Below are 17,900 nucleotides of genomic sequence, written 5' to 3' on the forward strand. Positions count from 1 at the left end.
CCACTCCTGGGGCAAAAAAGTCAAGCAGCTCGGCTTTGTTTGATGGCTTGTGACCATCCATCTTCCTCGTGGGTGCGAGACACTGTGGCTTGTAGGCCTCTCCAGGTCTCGCACTCACTGTGAAATTTGGTTTTTTTTTCATGCATTTTTGCAAATGTAAGTCCACCTGTGGTAAATTCAATTGATTGGACATGATTTGGAAAGGCACACACCTGTCTATAAGGTCCCACAGTTGACAGTGCATGTCTGAGCGAAAACCAAGCCATGAGGTCAAAGGAATTGTCAGTAGAGCTCCAAGACAGGATTGTGTTGAGGCACAGATCTGGGGAAGGGTACAAAAAAATTCTGCAGCATTGAAGGTCCCCAAGAACACAGCGGCCTCCATCATTCTTAAATGGAAGAAGTTTGGAACCAATAAAGACTTTTCCTAGAGATGGCCGCCCGGCCCAACTGAGCAATCCGTGGAGTAGGGCCTTGGTCAGGGAGGTGACCAAGACAGCGCTCTAGAGTTCCTCTGTGGATGGGAGAAACTTCCAGAAGGACAACCATCTCTGCAACACTCCACCAATCAGGCCTTTATGGTAGAGTGGCCAGACGGAGTTGCCACTCCACAGTAAAAGGCACGACAGCCCACTTGGAGTTTGCCAAAAGGCACCTAAAGACTCTCAGACCATGAGAAACATTTTCTCAACATGTTTCTACAACTTCATTGGAGTCCACCTGCGGTAAATTCAATTGGTTGGACATGATTTGGAAAGGCACACACCTGTCTATAAGGTCCCACAGTTGACAGGGCATGTCTGAGCAAAAACCAAGCCATGAGGTCAAAGGAATTGTCAGTAGAGCTCCGAGACAGGATTGTGTTGAAGCACAGATCTAGGGAAGGGTTCCAAAAATGTTCTGCTGCATTGAAGGTCCCCAAGAACACAGCGGCCTCCATCATTCTTAAATGGAAGAAGTTTGGAACCAATAAAGACTTTTCCTAGAGATGGCCGCCCGGCCCAACTGAGCAATCCGTGGAGAAGGGCCTTGGTCAGGGAGGTGACCAAGAACCCAATGGTAACTCTGACAGAGCTCCAGACTTCCTCTGTGGAGATGGGAGAACCTTCCAGAAGGACAATCATCTCTGCAGCATTCCACCAATCAGGGCTTTATGGTAGGGTGGTCAGACGGAAGGCACTCATCAGTAAAAGGCACATGACAGCCCTCTTGGAGTTTGCCAAAAGGCACCTAAAGACTCTCAGACCATGAGAAAGAAGATTATTTGGTCTGATGAAACAAAGATTGAACTCTTTGGCCTGAATGCCAAGCGTCACGTCTGGAGTAAACCTGGCACCATCCCTACGGTGAAGCATGGTGGTGGGAGCATCATGCTTTAGGGATGTTTTTTCAGTGGCAGGGACTGAGAAACTAGTCAAGATCAAGGGAAAGATGAACGGAGTAAAGTACAGAGAGATCCTTGATCAAAACCTGCTCCATATCACTCAGGACCTCACACTGGGACAAAGGTTCACCTTCCAATAGTACAACGACCCTAAGCAAACTTCCAACACAATGCAGGAGTGGCTTCGGGACAAGTCTCCGAATGTCCTTGAGGGGCCCAGCCAGAGCCCGGACTTGAACCTGGTCGAACATCTCTGGAGAGACCTGAAAAGAGCTGTGCAGTGACGCTCCCCATCCAACCTAACAGAGCTTGAGAGGATCTGCAGAGAGGAATGGGAGAAACTTCCCAAATACAGGTGTGCCAAGGTTGTGGCATTATACCCAAGATGACTTAAGGCTGTAATCGCTGCCAAAGGTGCAGACCCTTTATAAAGTACTGAGTAAAGGGTCTGCATAACAATGTAAATGTAATATTTCAGTTTTAACACATTTTCAAACATTTCTAAAAAACTATTTTTGCTTTGTCATTATTTTGTGTAGATTGATGAGGGGGAAAAAACAATTGAATACATTTTAGAATAAGGCTGTAATGTAACAAAATGTGGATTAAGTCAATGGGTCTGAATACTTTTCGAACGCACTGTATATCTTTAATTTGGAAAATGTTCTCTAACTTTCTTTAACTTTGAAAATATGGAGTAAGTTGTGTAGATAGATCTGTAGGGGAAACACATCAAATTCATTTTAAGGCAGAAAAATGTGAGAGAAAAAAGTTCAAGCGGGTGTAGACTTTCTATAGGCACCGTACTCAAATGATTTGCCATAAAAAAATGTAACCATTATTTTACCAGGTAAATGAACTGAGAACACATTCTCATTTACAGCAATGACCTGGGGAATAGTTACAGGGGAGAGGAAGGGGGAGGAATGAGCCAATTGTAAACTGGAGATGATTAGGTGGCCATGATGGTATGAAGGCCAGATTAGGAATTTAGCCAAGACACCAGGGTTACCACCCCCTACTCTTACAATAAGTGCCAAGGGAACTTTACTGACCAAGAGTCAGGACACCTGTTTAATGTCCCATCCGAAAGACAGCACCCTACACAGGGCAATGTCTCCAATAACTGCCCTGGGATATTGGGATAATTTTTTAGACCAGAGTAAAGGGTTCCTCCTACTGGCCCTCCAACACCACTTCCAGCAGCATCTGGTCTCCCATCCAGGGACTGACCAGGACCAACCCTGCTAAACTAGCTTCAGAAGCAAGCCAGTTAGACAAAAGTTAGAGGTTTTGATGATTACACAAATAGAATACAACTCAAACCAAGTGTTTTCACTTTAAACAAAAATGTTACCCCTTTTCAGCCAAAAATAGAAACGTCTTACTTGCTTGTATCAATTTGTCTGGGTTTACATTAGACGCATATAATTCAGACCAATGCAATGAGGTGTAGAGATATTGAGATGGATTTGGGGCCTGTTATTTTACGGGCGATGGATGGAATTAGTATGGCTCTTGCTATTTTCTTAGTAGTACGGGATTGGGTAGGGGGATTTACAGTATGTAAACCTTTTTCAACCACACACTTCGGCACGGTAGGTGGCGGCATGCATCTTTCACGTTGTTTTGCCGACCGCCAGTAATACCAAAGAAGAAGGTTCAAGCAGGCCGGAAATCACAACAAATTGAGCGCTGAGTTGTTCGTTGAACACTCAAATTCAAATAGCTACATGGTAGCTTGCATTTGTTATCACCAACTGCAGACTGTAAGTAATAAAACAATTAAATGTGCATGAAATCAGTGCGGTAGCAAGTAGCTGTAATTGATAGAAAAGGCCCAATTTAACAGTGAAATATGTATCGTGGTCGGCCTCTTCCACCTCGAGGAGGGTACCCGCAGCAGTGCGAGGGCCGTGGTCCTACTCCTGTCCGGCCTTATCCTGGGCCACCGTTTAGAGAAGAAAGAGGCAGGCCCAGACCTCCTTTTCAGGGTTACCATGACGGACCTCCAGACCCGTACAGGCGTTCTCCACCGCTCAGGAGGTATCCTTCTCCCGGTTCAGTAAATCACAGAGGTCCAGGCGGTGAATATTGGGACAGCGGCCCTCCCCCAAGAGAAGTAAGTGCGATAATTAAGTGCGGGATACTGTCTACCCGACTAGTCTGCCACTATCTAATTCCATTGGTAAATGTAGCTTTAAAAAAAAAAAAATCGTGCGTGTTGTCTGTTTACATAGCGCATTGGTTAGCTAGCTAACTAGGCTAGTTATCATGACTATTGGTCACTGTTTATTGTTAACCAGCTACAAGTGCAGGTGCAATTTTTATTTACAGTGGAACTGGAAGTTGCCCTGTCCCTTGCATTGGCTCCTATTTCCTTTTCACTGGAGCAATGCATTCATTTGCCGAAATGCTGTGTCTAATAACTTCAAAATCCAGTCAACTATTTATTGTAATGAAACTGATTACAGTTAAGGGATTTGATTACAAATCTGTTTCTGTCAATAGAGCTCTCATTCTTCTCCCCGTGGTGGCATCCCCACAGACCACAATCTGGTAATCACTGTGGGCAATGAATTGACTGGACCACCTGGGGCAGGGCTACCCTCAAGAGACTACCCTCCTTACCTGCCAAAGAGGTCCAGTTACGATGGCCCTGACGACCGTGGCCCCAGGAGGCAGAGTCCCAGCAGAGGGAGAAGCCGACATCGTAGTCGCAGCCCGGGAATCAGGGGACGGAGCAAGAGCCGTCCTCGTAGTCGCAGCCCTACAATGGGGGGACAGAGTAAAAGCCGTGCCAGAACTCGCAGCCCTGCATTGGGGGGACGGAGTAAAAGCCGTGCCAGAACTCGCAGCCCTGCATTGGGGGGACGGAGTAAAAGCCGTGCCAGAACTCGCAGCCCTGCAATGGTAGGACGGAGTAAAAGCCGTGCCCGAAGTCGCAGCCCTGCAATGGTAGGACAGAGCAAAAGCCTTACTCAAAGCCGCAGCCCTGAATTGAGGGGACAGGGCAAAAGCCTTACTCAAAGTCGCAGCCCTGAATTGGGGGGACAGAGTAAAAGCCGGGCCCGAAGCCGCAGCCCTGAAATGGGGGGACGGAGCAAGAGCCGTCCGCCAAGCAGGTCCCGAAGCAGGAGCGGGAGTCGTGGCCAGAGCTATGGACAGGCCCGCAGTATAAGCAGAGCAAAGAGTGTTGGTCCACACAAGAGTAGGAGCCGCAGTGTCAGTACCAGCAGTAGTAGCAGTAGCAGCAGTAGCAGGAGCAGCAAGGGAGGCGCTAATAAGATAAAGAAGATGAGCAGGTTCAAGGAGCTGGAGTTGGCCCGTCACCACAAAGAGATGGAAGACATGAACATGCCCACAAAGTCCATCCTGAAGAGGCGCATGGACTCAGAGACCGACTCCCCCCCATTTGTGCAGGTAAGGGACATATGCCATTTTATTACTGTGTTAAATTAATTATGTAGTATATAGCTGTGTCGTGTATTACCGATCTTCATACTCATTCTAACCCTGTCATCCCACAATTACCTTTTTTCTTTTATCTAAATGATTATAATGATTAATTTGTTAAACATATATTGTTTTTTTGTTTTGCAGAACAGTGATTCTCCAAGAGTTACCCCTGGTGCTGAGGCAGAGCGTCTCCTCTCAGCTATGAAAGGCATGGACCCTAACATTTTGGCCACCATGCTGGGAGAACTGAGAGATGACCCACGCATGGCCCAGGGCAGACTTGATCGCAGTGGGATTGCAGGGATCCTTGGCTTGTTGGGAGATGCATCTGCACCGCAAGAGGAGAAAAGGAAGAGGGTACCAGACATTGATGATGAGGAGAAGTTCCTTTATGGCGATGAAGATGATCTAGAGAAGGGCAGGTCTCAGACTCCAGCAGGAGTTCCCCGTCAACAACACAGTCTGTCAGAGCTCTATGGTGATATTATGAGTGAGCCGGCAAGCTATGGCGTCTCACAGCACCTAGAGGCCCATCCTGGTATTGTCGATCAGAGAAGCTCTCGTCAGCAACAGGTGGACATGAGGTATCAGCATCAAAGCAGGTCCTCTGCCACCCCTGACCATAATATCAAGGTTGAAGAGCCTAATGACTACCCACTAGGAACAGGACCACTGGAAGGGAAGGAGAAGCAAGACGTGGAGGAGTACGAGAAGATCCAGGACCTCCTCAAAACCATTGGGCTGGATCTGGGGGTGACGGAGATCAGCAAGATGGCTGCCAGGACTCAGGAGCGTCTGCATGGAAAAAGGCCCCCTCCGAAACCCCCTTCCCCTTGTCCTGGGAGGAGGCGGGGTCACCGTGACTCTTCAAGAAGCTCAGGCAGGAGCAAGGGCATGCATAATAGCCACAGTGGGAGCAGCTCCAGCAGTGGTAGCAGTCGTAGCGAAAGCAACAGCCCGAGTCGTAGCAGGAGCCTAAGCAGCAGCCTTGATAACAGAAGGAGCCAGAAGAAGTCACCCCCATCTGACAGACGCAGCACCCATGGGAAGACTCAAGGCGGCGGAGAGGTGAAGACTGAAACTACTCCAGTGACACCCACCCACCCTTCTATCTCGATTCCTGCCTACGCCCAAGCCCAGTCACATGGTCTGGTACCACCCAACTATCCACCTCATGGCTTTGGGCAGTATGGGAACTGGCCGTACATGCCCCAACAGTGGCCGATGTACCCACCTCCATCTATGGGCATGCTTCCTCAATCTCCCATTGAAGATTTTCCTAAAGTCCCGCCGTTTGACAGACCATACTTGAATGTCATCCAGCCAGAGTTACACCAGGGGGGTGAAAGAAAAGGTGAGAACAAACCATTGAATAAGTGGATGTTTAATTACTTGTTCATTCCTCTTCAATAAATACATTTGGTTGGTGATCAATGAAACTGCAGCACGTACAGTGCTTTCGGAAAGTATTCAGACCCCTTCTCTTTCCCCACATTTTGTTATGTTACAGCCTTATTCTAAAATGGATTAAATCAAAGCATGTTCCTCATCAATCTACACACAATACACCATAATAACAAAGCGAAAAGTTTTTTAAACATGTTTTCATTCTCCCCAATTTTGTGGTAACCAATTGGTAGTTAGTCTTGTCCCATTGCTGAAACTCCCGTATGGACTCGGGAGAGGCGAAGGTCTAGAGCCTTGCATCCTCTGAAACACAACCCAACCAAGCCGCACTGCTTTTTGACACAATGTCTTCTTAATCCGAAAGCCAGCCACACCATTGTGTCAGAGGAAACACTGTACACCTGGTGACCGTGTCAGTGTGCATTGCTCCCGGCCCACCACAGGAGTCGCTAGTGCGTGATGGGACAAGAACATCCCTGCTGGCCAAACCTTCCCCTAACCCGGACGACGCTGGGCCATTTGTGCGCCACCCCATGGGTCACCCGGACTGGACTTGAACCAGGATCACTAGTGGCACAGCTAGCACTGCGATGCAGTGCCTTAGAACCTCTGTGCCACTCGGGAGGCCCCTTTTTAGACAGATGTATTGAAAATAAAAACAGAACTACCTTATTGTCATAACTATTCAGACCCTTTGCTACAAGACTTTGTGTCCATTGAGTCCACCAGTGGTAAATTTAATTGATTGGACATGATTTGGAAAGGTACACACCTGTCCAGATAAGATCCCATAGTTGACAGTGCATATCAGAGCAAAAACCAAGCCACGAGGTCGAAGAAATTGTCCGTAGAGCTCCTAGAAAGGATTGTGTCGAGGCACAGATCTGGGGAAGGGTACCAAAACATTTATGCAGCATTGAAGGTCCCCAAGAACACAGTGGCCTCCATCATTCATAAATGGAAGAAGTTTGGAGCCACCAAGACTCTTTCTAGAGCTGTCTGCCCGACTAAACTGGGCAATCGAGGAAGAAGGGTCTTGGTCAGGGAGGTGACCAAGAACCCGATGGTTACTCTGACCAAGCTCCAGAGTTCCTCTGTGGAGATAGTTGTCCTTCTGGAAGGTTCTCCTATCTCTGCAGCATTCCACCAATCAGGCCTTTATGGTAGTGGCACATGAGAGCCCGCTTGGAGTTTGCCAAAAGGCACCTAAAGGACTCGCAGACCATGAGAAACACGATTCTTTGATCTGATGAAGATTGAACTCTTTAGCCTGAATATCAAGTGTCACGTCTGGAGGAAACCTGGAACCATCCCTACTGTAAAGCATGGTGGTGGCAGAAGCATGCTGTGGGGGATGTTTTTCAACTGCAGGGACTGGGAGACTAGTCAGGATCAAGGGAAAGATGAACGGAGCAAAGAATAGAGAGATCCTTGATGGAAACCTGCTCCAGAGTGCTCAGTACCTCAGACTGGGGTGAAGGTTCACCTTCCAACAGGACAACGGTCCTAAGCACACAGCCAAGACAATGCAGGAGTGGCTTCGGGACAAATCTGAATGTTCTTGAGTGGCCCAGCCAAAGCCCAGACTTGAACCTGATCGAACACAAGCTTTTCACTACACTCGCATTAACATCTGCTAACCATGTGTATGTGACAAATACATTTGATTTGATTTGACATCTCTGGAGAGACTTGAAAATAACTTTGCAGCAACACTCCCTATCCAACCTGACAGAGCTTGAGAGGATCTGCAGAGAAGAATGGCAGAAACTCTCCAAATACAGGTGTGCCAAGCTTGTAGCGTCATACCCAAGAAGACTCAAGGCTGTAATCGCTGCCAAAGGTGCTTCAACAAAGTACTGAGTACAGGGTCTGAATACTTATGTGAATGTGATATTTAATTTACATTTTTTTATTTTAATACATTTGCAAAAAGTTCTAAACCTGTTTTTGCTTTGTCATAATGGGGGAATTTGTCGATTGATGAGAAAAAAAGTAATCTTAGAATAGGGCTGTAATGTAACAATGTGAAAAGTCAAGTGGTCTGAATACTTTCTGAAAATACTGTAAGCTGTAGTTTTAATGATGTAACTCTTGTCTAATTTTGTACATTATTCCTGTATAGCATCATCAAAGATGGCCGCTCAGGATAATGGCAAGGACAGGAGGGTTTTAGAAGAGAGAAATAATGAAAGCCAAAAACAAAAGGTGGAGTATTCAGCTATCCACTTAAATTCAAATGAAGCCTACAGTATTGTCATTTGATGCTGTTTTGGCATACACTAGTTCTCTAATGATTCTCCTGCATTCTGTAGGTTCTTGAAGAACGTGAAAAACTGAGAAGAGACCGAGACATCCGCATGAAGAAGAAAGATTATCTCATGAAGGAACTGGAGAGATTGCGAAAACAGCAAGGTACTTCAATCATCTCAAAGCCTTTTCTATATTTGTTAATTACATTTAAAAAATAAAAATTTATTCAGAAGGTTGTTGCACAGTTAAATCCATTTTTCATTGTTGACTTTGTAGGGGAACTGCTGCGCAAAAAGCGGCGTGAAAAGGATGGCCATAAGGACCCGTTACTGTCAGAGATCAGTCGGCTCCAGGAAGAGGTCATGTCTCAGATTGCTGTGCTCCGCAACGAGCACGAGGTAGCAGAGAAGAAACGATGCGAGCTTGACAAAGTGGCTCTTATTCTTGGTCTACAACCAACTGACAAGCCCCGGCGAGAGGGTAGGGCTTCTGGAGACCTTGAGCATCCAACACACCCACCACCTCCAGACAAGGAGAAGAAACAGGAGCGCGCTCGCAGCCGAGAGGTATCACCTGGGGTCCAGGCCTCTGTCAAGGTAGAATTCCGTAAGCTGCTCCAGGCACAAGCCAGAGAGCTGAAGTACTGGTAAAACCTTAGAAAAACATGTACATTATTGCTGCAGAAATGTAATTATTCTGCAGAAAGTGACAGGTCAACGTTGCTTTATTTCATGATATGAGTCTAAATGACATAAGTAACTATTCAAAAGGTACGGTTTTGATTTAAATGTATACTTGCCCTTGTCTGATTCATTAAATACCAGTAAATAGTAATTGTGCTACATGACCAAAAGTATGTGGACACCGTCTCGTTGAACATCTTATTCCAAAATCATGGGCATTCATATGGAGTTGGTCCCCCTTTTGCTGCTATAACAACCTCCAGTCTTCTGGGATGGCTTTCCACTAGATGTTGGAACATTGATGCGGGGACTTGGTTCCATTCAGCCACAAGCATTAGTGAGGTTGGTCACTGATGATGGTCGATTAGGCCTGACTCGCAGTTGGTGTTCCAATTCATCACAAATATGTTCAATGGGGTTGAGGTCAGGGCTCTGCAGGCCAGTCAAGTTCATCCACACCGATCTTGACAAACCATTTCTGTATGGACCTCGCTTTGTTTATGGGGGCATTACGGAGCTGTGAGGGGAACGGCACCTCAGTACCTCCAGGCTCTGATCAGGCCCTACACCCAAACAAGGGCACTGCGTTCATCCACCTCTGGCCTGCTCGCCTCCCTACCACTGAGGAAGTACAGTTCCCGCGCAGCCCAGTCAAAACTGTTCACTGCTCTGGCCCCCCAATGGTGGAACAAACTCCCTCACGACGCCAGGACAGCGGAGTCAATCACCACCTTCCGGAGACACCTGAAACCCCACCTCTTTCAGGAATACCTAGGTTAGGATAAAGTAATCCTTCTCACCCCCTTAAAAGATTTAGATGCACTATTGTAAAGTGGCTGTTCCACTGGATGTCTTAAGGTGAACGCACCAATTTGTAAGTCGCTCTGGATAAGAGCGTCTGCTAAATGACTTAAATGTAAATGTATTATCATGCTGAAACAGGAAAGGGCCTTCCCCAAACTGTTGGCCCAAAGTTGGAAGCACAGAGTCATCTAGAATGTCATTGTATGCTAAGATTAAGATTTCACTGGAACTAAGGGGCCTAGCCCAAATCATTAACAGCCTCAGACCATTATTCCTCCTCCACCAAACTTTACAGTGGGCACTATACATTGAGGCAGGTTGCGTTCTCCTGGCATCTGCCAAACCCATATTTGTCTGTCGAACTGCCAGATGGTGAAGCGTGATTCATCACTCCAGAGAACGAGTTTCCACTGCACCCGAGTCCAATGGTCTCGAGCTTTACACCACTCCAGCTGAAGCTTGGCATTGTGCATGGTGATCTTAGGCCATGGAAACCCATTTCATGAAGCTGCTGACAAACAGTTATTTAGCCAGCCGCATACCACCCTGCATACCACCCTGCATCCCACTGCTGGCTTGCTTCTGAAGCTAAGCAGGGTTGGTCCTGGTCAGTTCCTGGATGGGAGACCAGATGCTGCTGGAAGTGGTGTTGGAGGGCCAGTAGGAGGCACTCTTTCCTCTGGTCTAAAAAAAATATCCCAATGCCCCAGGGCAGTGATTAGGGACATTGCCCTGTGTAGGGTGGCGTCTTTCGGCTGGGACGTTAAACGGATGTCCTGACTCTCTGAGGTCATTTAAGATCCCACGGCACTTATGGTAAGAGTAGGGGTGTTAACCCTGGTGTCCTGGCTAAATTCCCAATCTGGCCCCTGCTAGGAATGGGTGTGGCTGAAATAGCCGAATCCTCTAATTTGAAGGGTGTCCACATACTTTTGTATATAAAGTGTACTTTGAATACCTGGCATTCAGCCTTTTGCTTATACATCATATATGGGGTTAAACAATGTGTGGTGCACATACTGCTCAGGCTTACCTGGACAGACCGTGTGCTATGTCATCTGTTGGTGTTGTCCAAGAGGCAGAGTTTGACTCCTCGGTTTAAAAGTTCCCTCTTTGTATGCCAATGTCTGACCCAACTAATCTCAAAACTGGTCTACAAATGCATGCATGTTTACAAATGATTGTGTTTTAAACCTGCAACTTATGTGGAAACCTGTTCAGTTTCATATGGCAAACAGTTGTGATTAAGCATAGGGTTACATCTTCTCTGATGTCTCACCCTACAATTTACAATATTTTTCAGAGCTCACAGTATTTGTTTATGAAAGACCACCACCATGTCAAACTTTTTCTCTGAAAGAGTTTCTGGAGATGCCACAGTCAGGTAAGATGTTTGTTAGAAGCTTGGATATAGGGTATTTACTTTCATGGATTGAAAGATTAACATCATTCCTTGTAATTTAACTGTCATTTCATAAGAGCATTTTCACCATCAACATGTAGGCTAGCTAGGAGATCAGCGATTAGTTGGGATGAATACTTTGCATACAGAGAGGGATCCCAATAATGTGGACTGTTTTAATCCTTTCCACTGGATCAAATTATTTCTAATTTGTTAATAGGGTGATGGTGTATCTCTAATTTATTAGAACACTTAAACATGGGTATTCAATTAAAATAATTGTTATTGGATATGGAAAATATGTAACATTTGAAGATGAGAATACACGAAAGTCAAATGGATCTCATTGGAAACTCAACTCTGAATTGTAGCTGTTTTGTTGTGAGGAGTAAATCTCCTGAAATCTCCTATTTGATGTTTTTCCACTCATGGTCTCTGAACAGCATTCATCGAGCACTCATTTCTCACAACTTTTTTGCTCAACTCACAGATCAGTATTTAAAATTTAATTTTGACCATTAATTGGAGGAGATAAGCGTACAAGAATATGACAATGCGAGTCAAATATTAGCCTTAAAAACAGGATTCTCTGACATAACCTGAGTAACTCCCTCAAGGCTGGAACACAGATCTCCTATGTTGTCAAGGTGAGCGTTTTTGAAATTTCAATGTTTGGGGAACATCGTAAAATTCTCTGTGTTTTGTCGTTTTAATACCGTGTTTCAGTATTTTTTTTGCCTGCTTCCTCTAGGATTATTTAGCTCTTTTGCTGACTTGTGTAACTTCTGTTCTTCATTTAGGCAGCATCATTGTCCTTAAGAGCCTCTACTAAGAAATCCCCAGCCAGTACCCAGCCTCCTGAGCATCCAGCAGACCTGTTTGAATACTATGACGCTGGGAACCACTGGTGCAAAAGCTGCAATGTCACTTGTGGTTCCATGTTCGATTTTTTCACACACTTGCACAGCAAATCACACCGAAAGGTTTGTGTACCATTTATAGAATGTTCCAATAAGACTCCAGCTCCAGCAGTTCCGGAGTCTTGCTGTGGAACTTGTCACATAACGTACAGACTACAGAGAACAACCAAAAGGCTACGCAATAAAGAAATGTGTTAGCTAGACAGTGTTGCTTAATGTACAAGTCTTTAATAATACATTTGCGATCGAGTGGTCAGGTAGCCGTGCTGTTCATGCCTTTACCAGCACAGCTGGAGCTCAAGATAATCAATTAAATTGCATGGCCGGAACTAATATTTAATAATGAATTATGACCTAGCATTGTGTCACTTCAGTTCATCCTGTCTAGCTAGCTAGATAGTGAAGTTTACATTTAACTTAATAATTAAATTGCTATCTATTAAACACTTGGATGGACACATCTCTTTACAGGCCCTGTTAGCTATGAAGTCCACTAGCTAGCTAGTTAGCTACCTTGAAATGAACGCAGCAGACTCCTGAATGTGATGTGGAAAGCCTATTGGCTGCTCTCAGCAAGGATTCTTGTGCTCTGCTAAGGACTTGGCTGCAGCTGGACCCTTGTTGGTCGTTCAGTCAGTGACTTGAAGAGCTTTTGTTTACTATCATGAAATTGAGGTCTCCTGTTTTTGTTCTTTGTCCCCATATCTGGTTGAATTTCCTTTACCTTTCCAACATGGCGTTTTTTGAATTGTGCAGTCTTGTATTTTTACAGCAAATTGTTTATGCATTCTTTTTTCATTGGCACTGTGCAGACTCAGGATCCTTACAATCGACCATGGACGTCAAGTTCCTCCAACAATGAGATTAATAAGATTTACTCTTCAGGGGAGAAAATGACTAAACCTGCTAAAGGTACAAACTTGAATTTCTCTTTTTATACATTTCCCTTTTTCTAAATATTTGTAATGTACTGTTAAATGTTGTTAGCAATCTTTTACTTTTAGGCTCTTTGTGCTGGATCACTGCCACAGTTTGCAGTCACTGAATACAAAACTATGCATAAGAAGTAAGAAATAAACATTGATTTCTATATGCAATGTAAAGGGGGTCATTTTGGGCAACCGCTAGTCAATTACAAATGTTGATGTTTATATGTCCATGTTTACTGAATGTACTTATACTCTCCAAGTAACGGACCTACATTTTATAACAATCTACTTTTATAACAGGTTCTTCCATGGAGAGCACAGTAAAGGTAATAATCAATGATTGTTTCCTGTGACCATTAGGTATTTTTAAAAACCTCTCTCTTTTTCTCATAGGATCTGAGTTTTTGGTGCCTGTGAGGGGATATTATTGCCAGCTGTGCGAGGAGTTTTACGGGGATGCAATTTGTGCTGAAGATCATGCCACGAGTCATACTCACAATGAGAAATACAAGGTAGGCCATTACTAGTTGGGAGTAGGATATTATTTCACTAGGGCTACATTAAGGATGTTTACAAATTTGAAATTCGGAAACCTGGTTCGGTTTCCTGCTGCGTTTTTGTTATTGCTTTGTGCACACAGTAGTCTTTTGTCTACTTTGCAGGCCTATGATCAAATAGTATCTGAAATGTTTAAAAGGCGCTTGCCTGGTGCAATAGAAATCATAAAATAGTACCTCATTTGACACCCCAGGCAGGCTCAAGCAAAGTATTTAAAATACTATTTGAACCCTGGTCTGCTACTTTGGATAGCTTAGACATTTAGGTGAACTATGTTTTCCTACAGTAGAGGTTGCAACACAAGTTTAAGTATGTTCACTTAGCCACTGTCACCAACTGCTAATTTAAGCATTTTCTAAAATCATTTAAAGTCTAAAGTTCAATGACTTGGTTTGAATTTATGAGATGATTTGGGCATGAAATTTCATACATGCTAATAGTGGGTACATTGATTAACGTTGGTTTTTGGTTAGAAAATTCTGTTAGTGTTTGGTGTTGGTGGCTAGGTAAACAAACTCATTGTGGATTGCACTCTGTCCTTGTCCATACACTGCCAACAAGGTAAGAACACTTGGATGAACTGTCCCTTTAAGTCTAATTTTAGAGACAGTTTTTATTTTGTATTAACTTTAATGATTTACATATGTGTTTGGTCCTTCTGCTAGAAACAAATGTATGAGTATCCACTCTACGAACAGAGAAGGAACCTGGATCGTCAGGCTGCCCTCACGTTGGAAGTTGGTGACAAAAAGCACTCTGAGTTCAAACGCAAACACGAAGAGGAAGAATCCAAAAAGAGCAAAGAGAAGGAGGAAGGGAAACATAAACGCAGCAAAAAGGACAAGGGAAAGGACAATGAGAAGTTCAAACACATGGAGAAAGAGGGGAAGGCGAAGCACAGCAAAAAGGAGGAGAAGTACAAATATTACAAGAGGGAGGAGGAGGAGGAAGAGAGGGCCAAGTATAGCAAAAAGGAGGAAGACGAGAGGTCTTTGTACAGCAAGAAAGAGGAGAGATATAAACATAGCAAGGAGGGGGAAGAGTGGCCCAAATACAGTAAGAAGGATGAAGAGAGATACAAGCATAGCGAGGAGGAGGAGTGGTTAAAAAATCGCAGGGAGGAGGAAGAGAGGCCTAGGTCTAGCAGGGTAGAGGAGAGACCCAAGTTTAGTTGGAGGCATAATGAGGAGGAGGAAGACCGGTCCAGATATGGTAAGGGGAAAGAACCCAACCCCAAATATAGCAAGAAAGAGGAGGCGAGGTGTAGATCAGAGAGGGAGGATGGGAAATCTAAGAATGAAAAGGAGGAAAGACAATCAATGAAAGACCAGGGTGAGCGTCAAAGGGAAGATGAGAAGTCAGGATCTAGAAAGCAGTCTGAGCCTGAGAAACCCGGTGAGCCTCCCAAAGTGTTCTGTGGGCCTAATCCAGCATTGAGAGCAAAGCTGCGCAAGAAAAGTGAGGAAACAACCAAAGTAGAGCCAAAGGCTCCGTCTGCTTTTGGAAAGTTCAGTTGGAAGAAAAAACTAGAAAATGAGCTTGCGAAGGAGGCCGAGAGAGTGGCTGCTGAGTTCCTGAAGGAAGATGAGGCAGATGCTGAAGAGGATGACGACCCGGATGCGTTTTCAAAGTCTGTGGCCGCAGCCAAGAGCATTGCTATCAAGCTGTCAGGGAAGACAGTCATCCCCCCAACTAACACATGGGTACCCTTCAACTCTGGGAAAATACGCCCAAACCTTCCTGCTCCCTCCGTGGTCCTGAGAAAGTCCTCCGGACTTGGGCCCTGGGTCTATGCTAAACCGGCCCCTCTCAACACCTCCCCCTCTATCAAACCACCCGGTGCCAGTGGAGAGACGCCTCTGCCTGTCATACAGAACCAGCCTATAAAGGACCCTGTACTGGCAGCAGACATAATTTCCAAGGCGTTCTGTGGTGAGGAATTGGAGTCAGCAGATGGCACCTGGAAGCCAGGTCCCCATTTTACACCAGACAAAAAGAAAGCTTCCACAATGGAATCTGTTAGTCAAGCCCCCACGTCCACTCCTTCAGCAGTGATGTCGGAGTTCAAGACTCCCCTGCCTCCCCCGCCTGTCCTGATAATGATGACCATGGAGTCGGATGTATCTGCACCAGGAGTCCCTGAGAGTGAGCAGAATGTCCCAGTGATGGTCACACCCCCTCCTTTCATGCAGAGACCCCCAAGTGAGGTGATGAAGAAATCAGAAAAACCGAAGTCTAGCCTAGCTGCCGCAAAAGCACAAGATTTATTTGACATATTTTATAGCAGCAGTACCACATCCAGCACTGCCATGTCCACTAAAGCAGTCATAGAGTCCAAAGCTGCTCCGAATTACTTAAAGAACAGCGAAACCTTGGAGGCTACGGCCCCACAAACAGAGCAAATCCAACCTGAGCTCCCAGCTCTTGACAACAGTAACACCATTGAAACTGACACAAAGGAGTCAATGGAGACTGAACGTGGGTCTGACCCACAGCCCAAGGAAGATGAGAATGCCCCCATACAATTGGATAACCCATCAGATACTCTGGGTATCTCAACAGAGACCCTGGATCTCCCAACAGAAGTGCTGGGCTTAGATCTGTTTGATTTAAATTTTGATTAACAGATCCCACTAGAACGCAGGCCATTGGAGGGTGGGTATTTTAGGTAGTTGATGGGATTAGGGTGTACATTCGAGGGGAACAAATAGTAACCAACACATCCCTCTGATTAGAAAACTAAGCCCTGTTTGCCTTGGGCAGGTTGATGTTTATTGTCATGAATCTTGCCCTGGAGGCAGAACTGAGTGATTTCCGTTAGATGGGCCAACTGCAAAGTCATAATTGGCTATATCGTAAAAATGTAAGGTTATATATTATGACTTTGTGGCTATGCCACCTAGTGACCACTGCAGAGTTGCTTCCAGTACATAAATCATCCCAATAAATGCCAACCTGCGTAATTTAGTGGCCCTAGCAGGCAGCTCGAACTTGAATGGATAAGGAAATGAAACTTCCACTGAAAGATATGAGACATTCTTAAGTGATGAATCTTCAGAAATGTTGAAGCTTGTGCTGCAGTTCTTTTTGTGTTGAATAATTTCTTAATTCATCTCAACTTTTCTTTAAGGTAACGTACAGTACCATGCTTATTGATTACTATAGTTTTGTGTGTATCCATGTTCAGCCTCTTAAGCAAGTAGTTATTTTCTCTTTAAATGATTGAATGGTATTTTAATACAGGAACAAGAGAAAAAGTTCAAAGAAAACAGAATTTGGTAAGGTAGTGCAGCATGGACCAAAATATCTGAACAATGTTTTCTTTTACAATTGTGCCATGTAATATCTGTCACTCTTTACAGCACCCTCCAGAAAAGAAGATGTGGATATATATACACTCATGAACATAACCTTGGAATTGTTGCTCCTTTTTTACATTTTTTTGAACTTTCCATTGGTTCACTGACTTGTACTATGCGCAATGCTATTCTGTGTTAGTTAGTGAAAATAATCAAACTGGTTGTCCCTTTTAACTGTTGTTGCTAAAGGAGAATTCAAATAAATGTCAGTGACCACAACATTTTCTCTTATTTCTCAGACCTTTTAGTCGGACCCTGTAACCATAAAGCATCACTATGGTATGCCCCTTGCAGTCGAAAGGAATTCTGAAGAAAAACCTCACTATGAGTGTCTGCAACGGGCAACTCTGAAATGAACAGGACAATGTTAATAGACAGTGGCTTAGGAAAGTATTCAGACCCTTTGACTTTTTCTCAATTTTGCCTTATTCTAAAATTTATTCAATATTTTTTTTTTCAATCTACACACACTACCCCATAATGACAAAGCAAAAACAGGTTATTAGAATTTTTTGCTAATTTATAAAAAGAAAGAAAAGTGAAATATACATTTACATAAGTATTCAGACCCTCACCTTTGACAAGCTTGGCACAGTTTCTCCCATTCTTCTCTACAGATCCCCTCAAGCTCTGTCAGGTTGGATGGGGAGCGTTGCTGCACAGCTATTTTCAGGTCTCTCCAGAGATGTTCGATCGGGTTCAAGTCAAGACTGGCTGGGCCACTCAAGGACATTCAGAGACT

General features: G+C 44.7%; 1 protein-coding gene across 1 annotated transcript; it reads left to right on the forward strand.

Moving 5' to 3' along the window:
- The first annotated feature begins 3,028 nt into the window (after positions 1–3,028).
- LOC115113304 (zinc finger protein 318-like) lies at positions 3,029–17,377 on the forward strand. Its single transcript, XM_029640819.2, has 10 exons — positions 3,029–3,506; positions 3,896–4,807; positions 4,988–6,197; positions 8,376–8,458; positions 8,566–8,665; positions 8,780–9,099; positions 12,193–12,375; positions 13,125–13,224; positions 13,635–13,753; positions 14,465–17,377. The coding sequence occupies exons 1-10, from the start codon at positions 3,243–3,245 to the stop codon at positions 16,421–16,423; spliced, it is 5,250 nt and encodes a 1,749-aa protein (XP_029496679.2). The 5' UTR covers positions 3,029–3,242; the 3' UTR covers positions 16,424–17,377.
- Positions 17,378–17,900: the final 523 nt, after the last annotated feature.

The sequence above is a fragment of the Oncorhynchus nerka genome, linkage group LG28 (genome assembly GCF_034236695.1).
Source record: "Oncorhynchus nerka isolate Pitt River linkage group LG28, Oner_Uvic_2.0, whole genome shotgun sequence".
Lineage (NCBI taxonomy): Eukaryota > Metazoa > Chordata > Actinopteri > Salmoniformes > Salmonidae > Oncorhynchus > Oncorhynchus nerka.

What these genes read in the sequence shown, in the direction of transcription:
- LOC115113304 (XM_029640819.2), top strand. Translation starts at nt 3,243, where the DNA reads ATGTATCGTGGTCGGCCTCTTCCACCTCGAGGAGGGTACCCGCAGCAG. An exon ending in GCGGCCCTCCCCCAAGAGAA is followed by an intron (nt 3,507 to 3,895) that starts GTAAGTGCGATA and finishes TTCTGTCAATAG; the next exon opens with AGCTCTCATTCTTCTCCCCG. An exon ending in ATGAAAGCCAAAAACAAAAG is followed by an intron (nt 8,459 to 8,565) that starts GTGGAGTATTCA and finishes TGCATTCTGTAG; the next exon opens with GTTCTTGAAGAACGTGAAAA.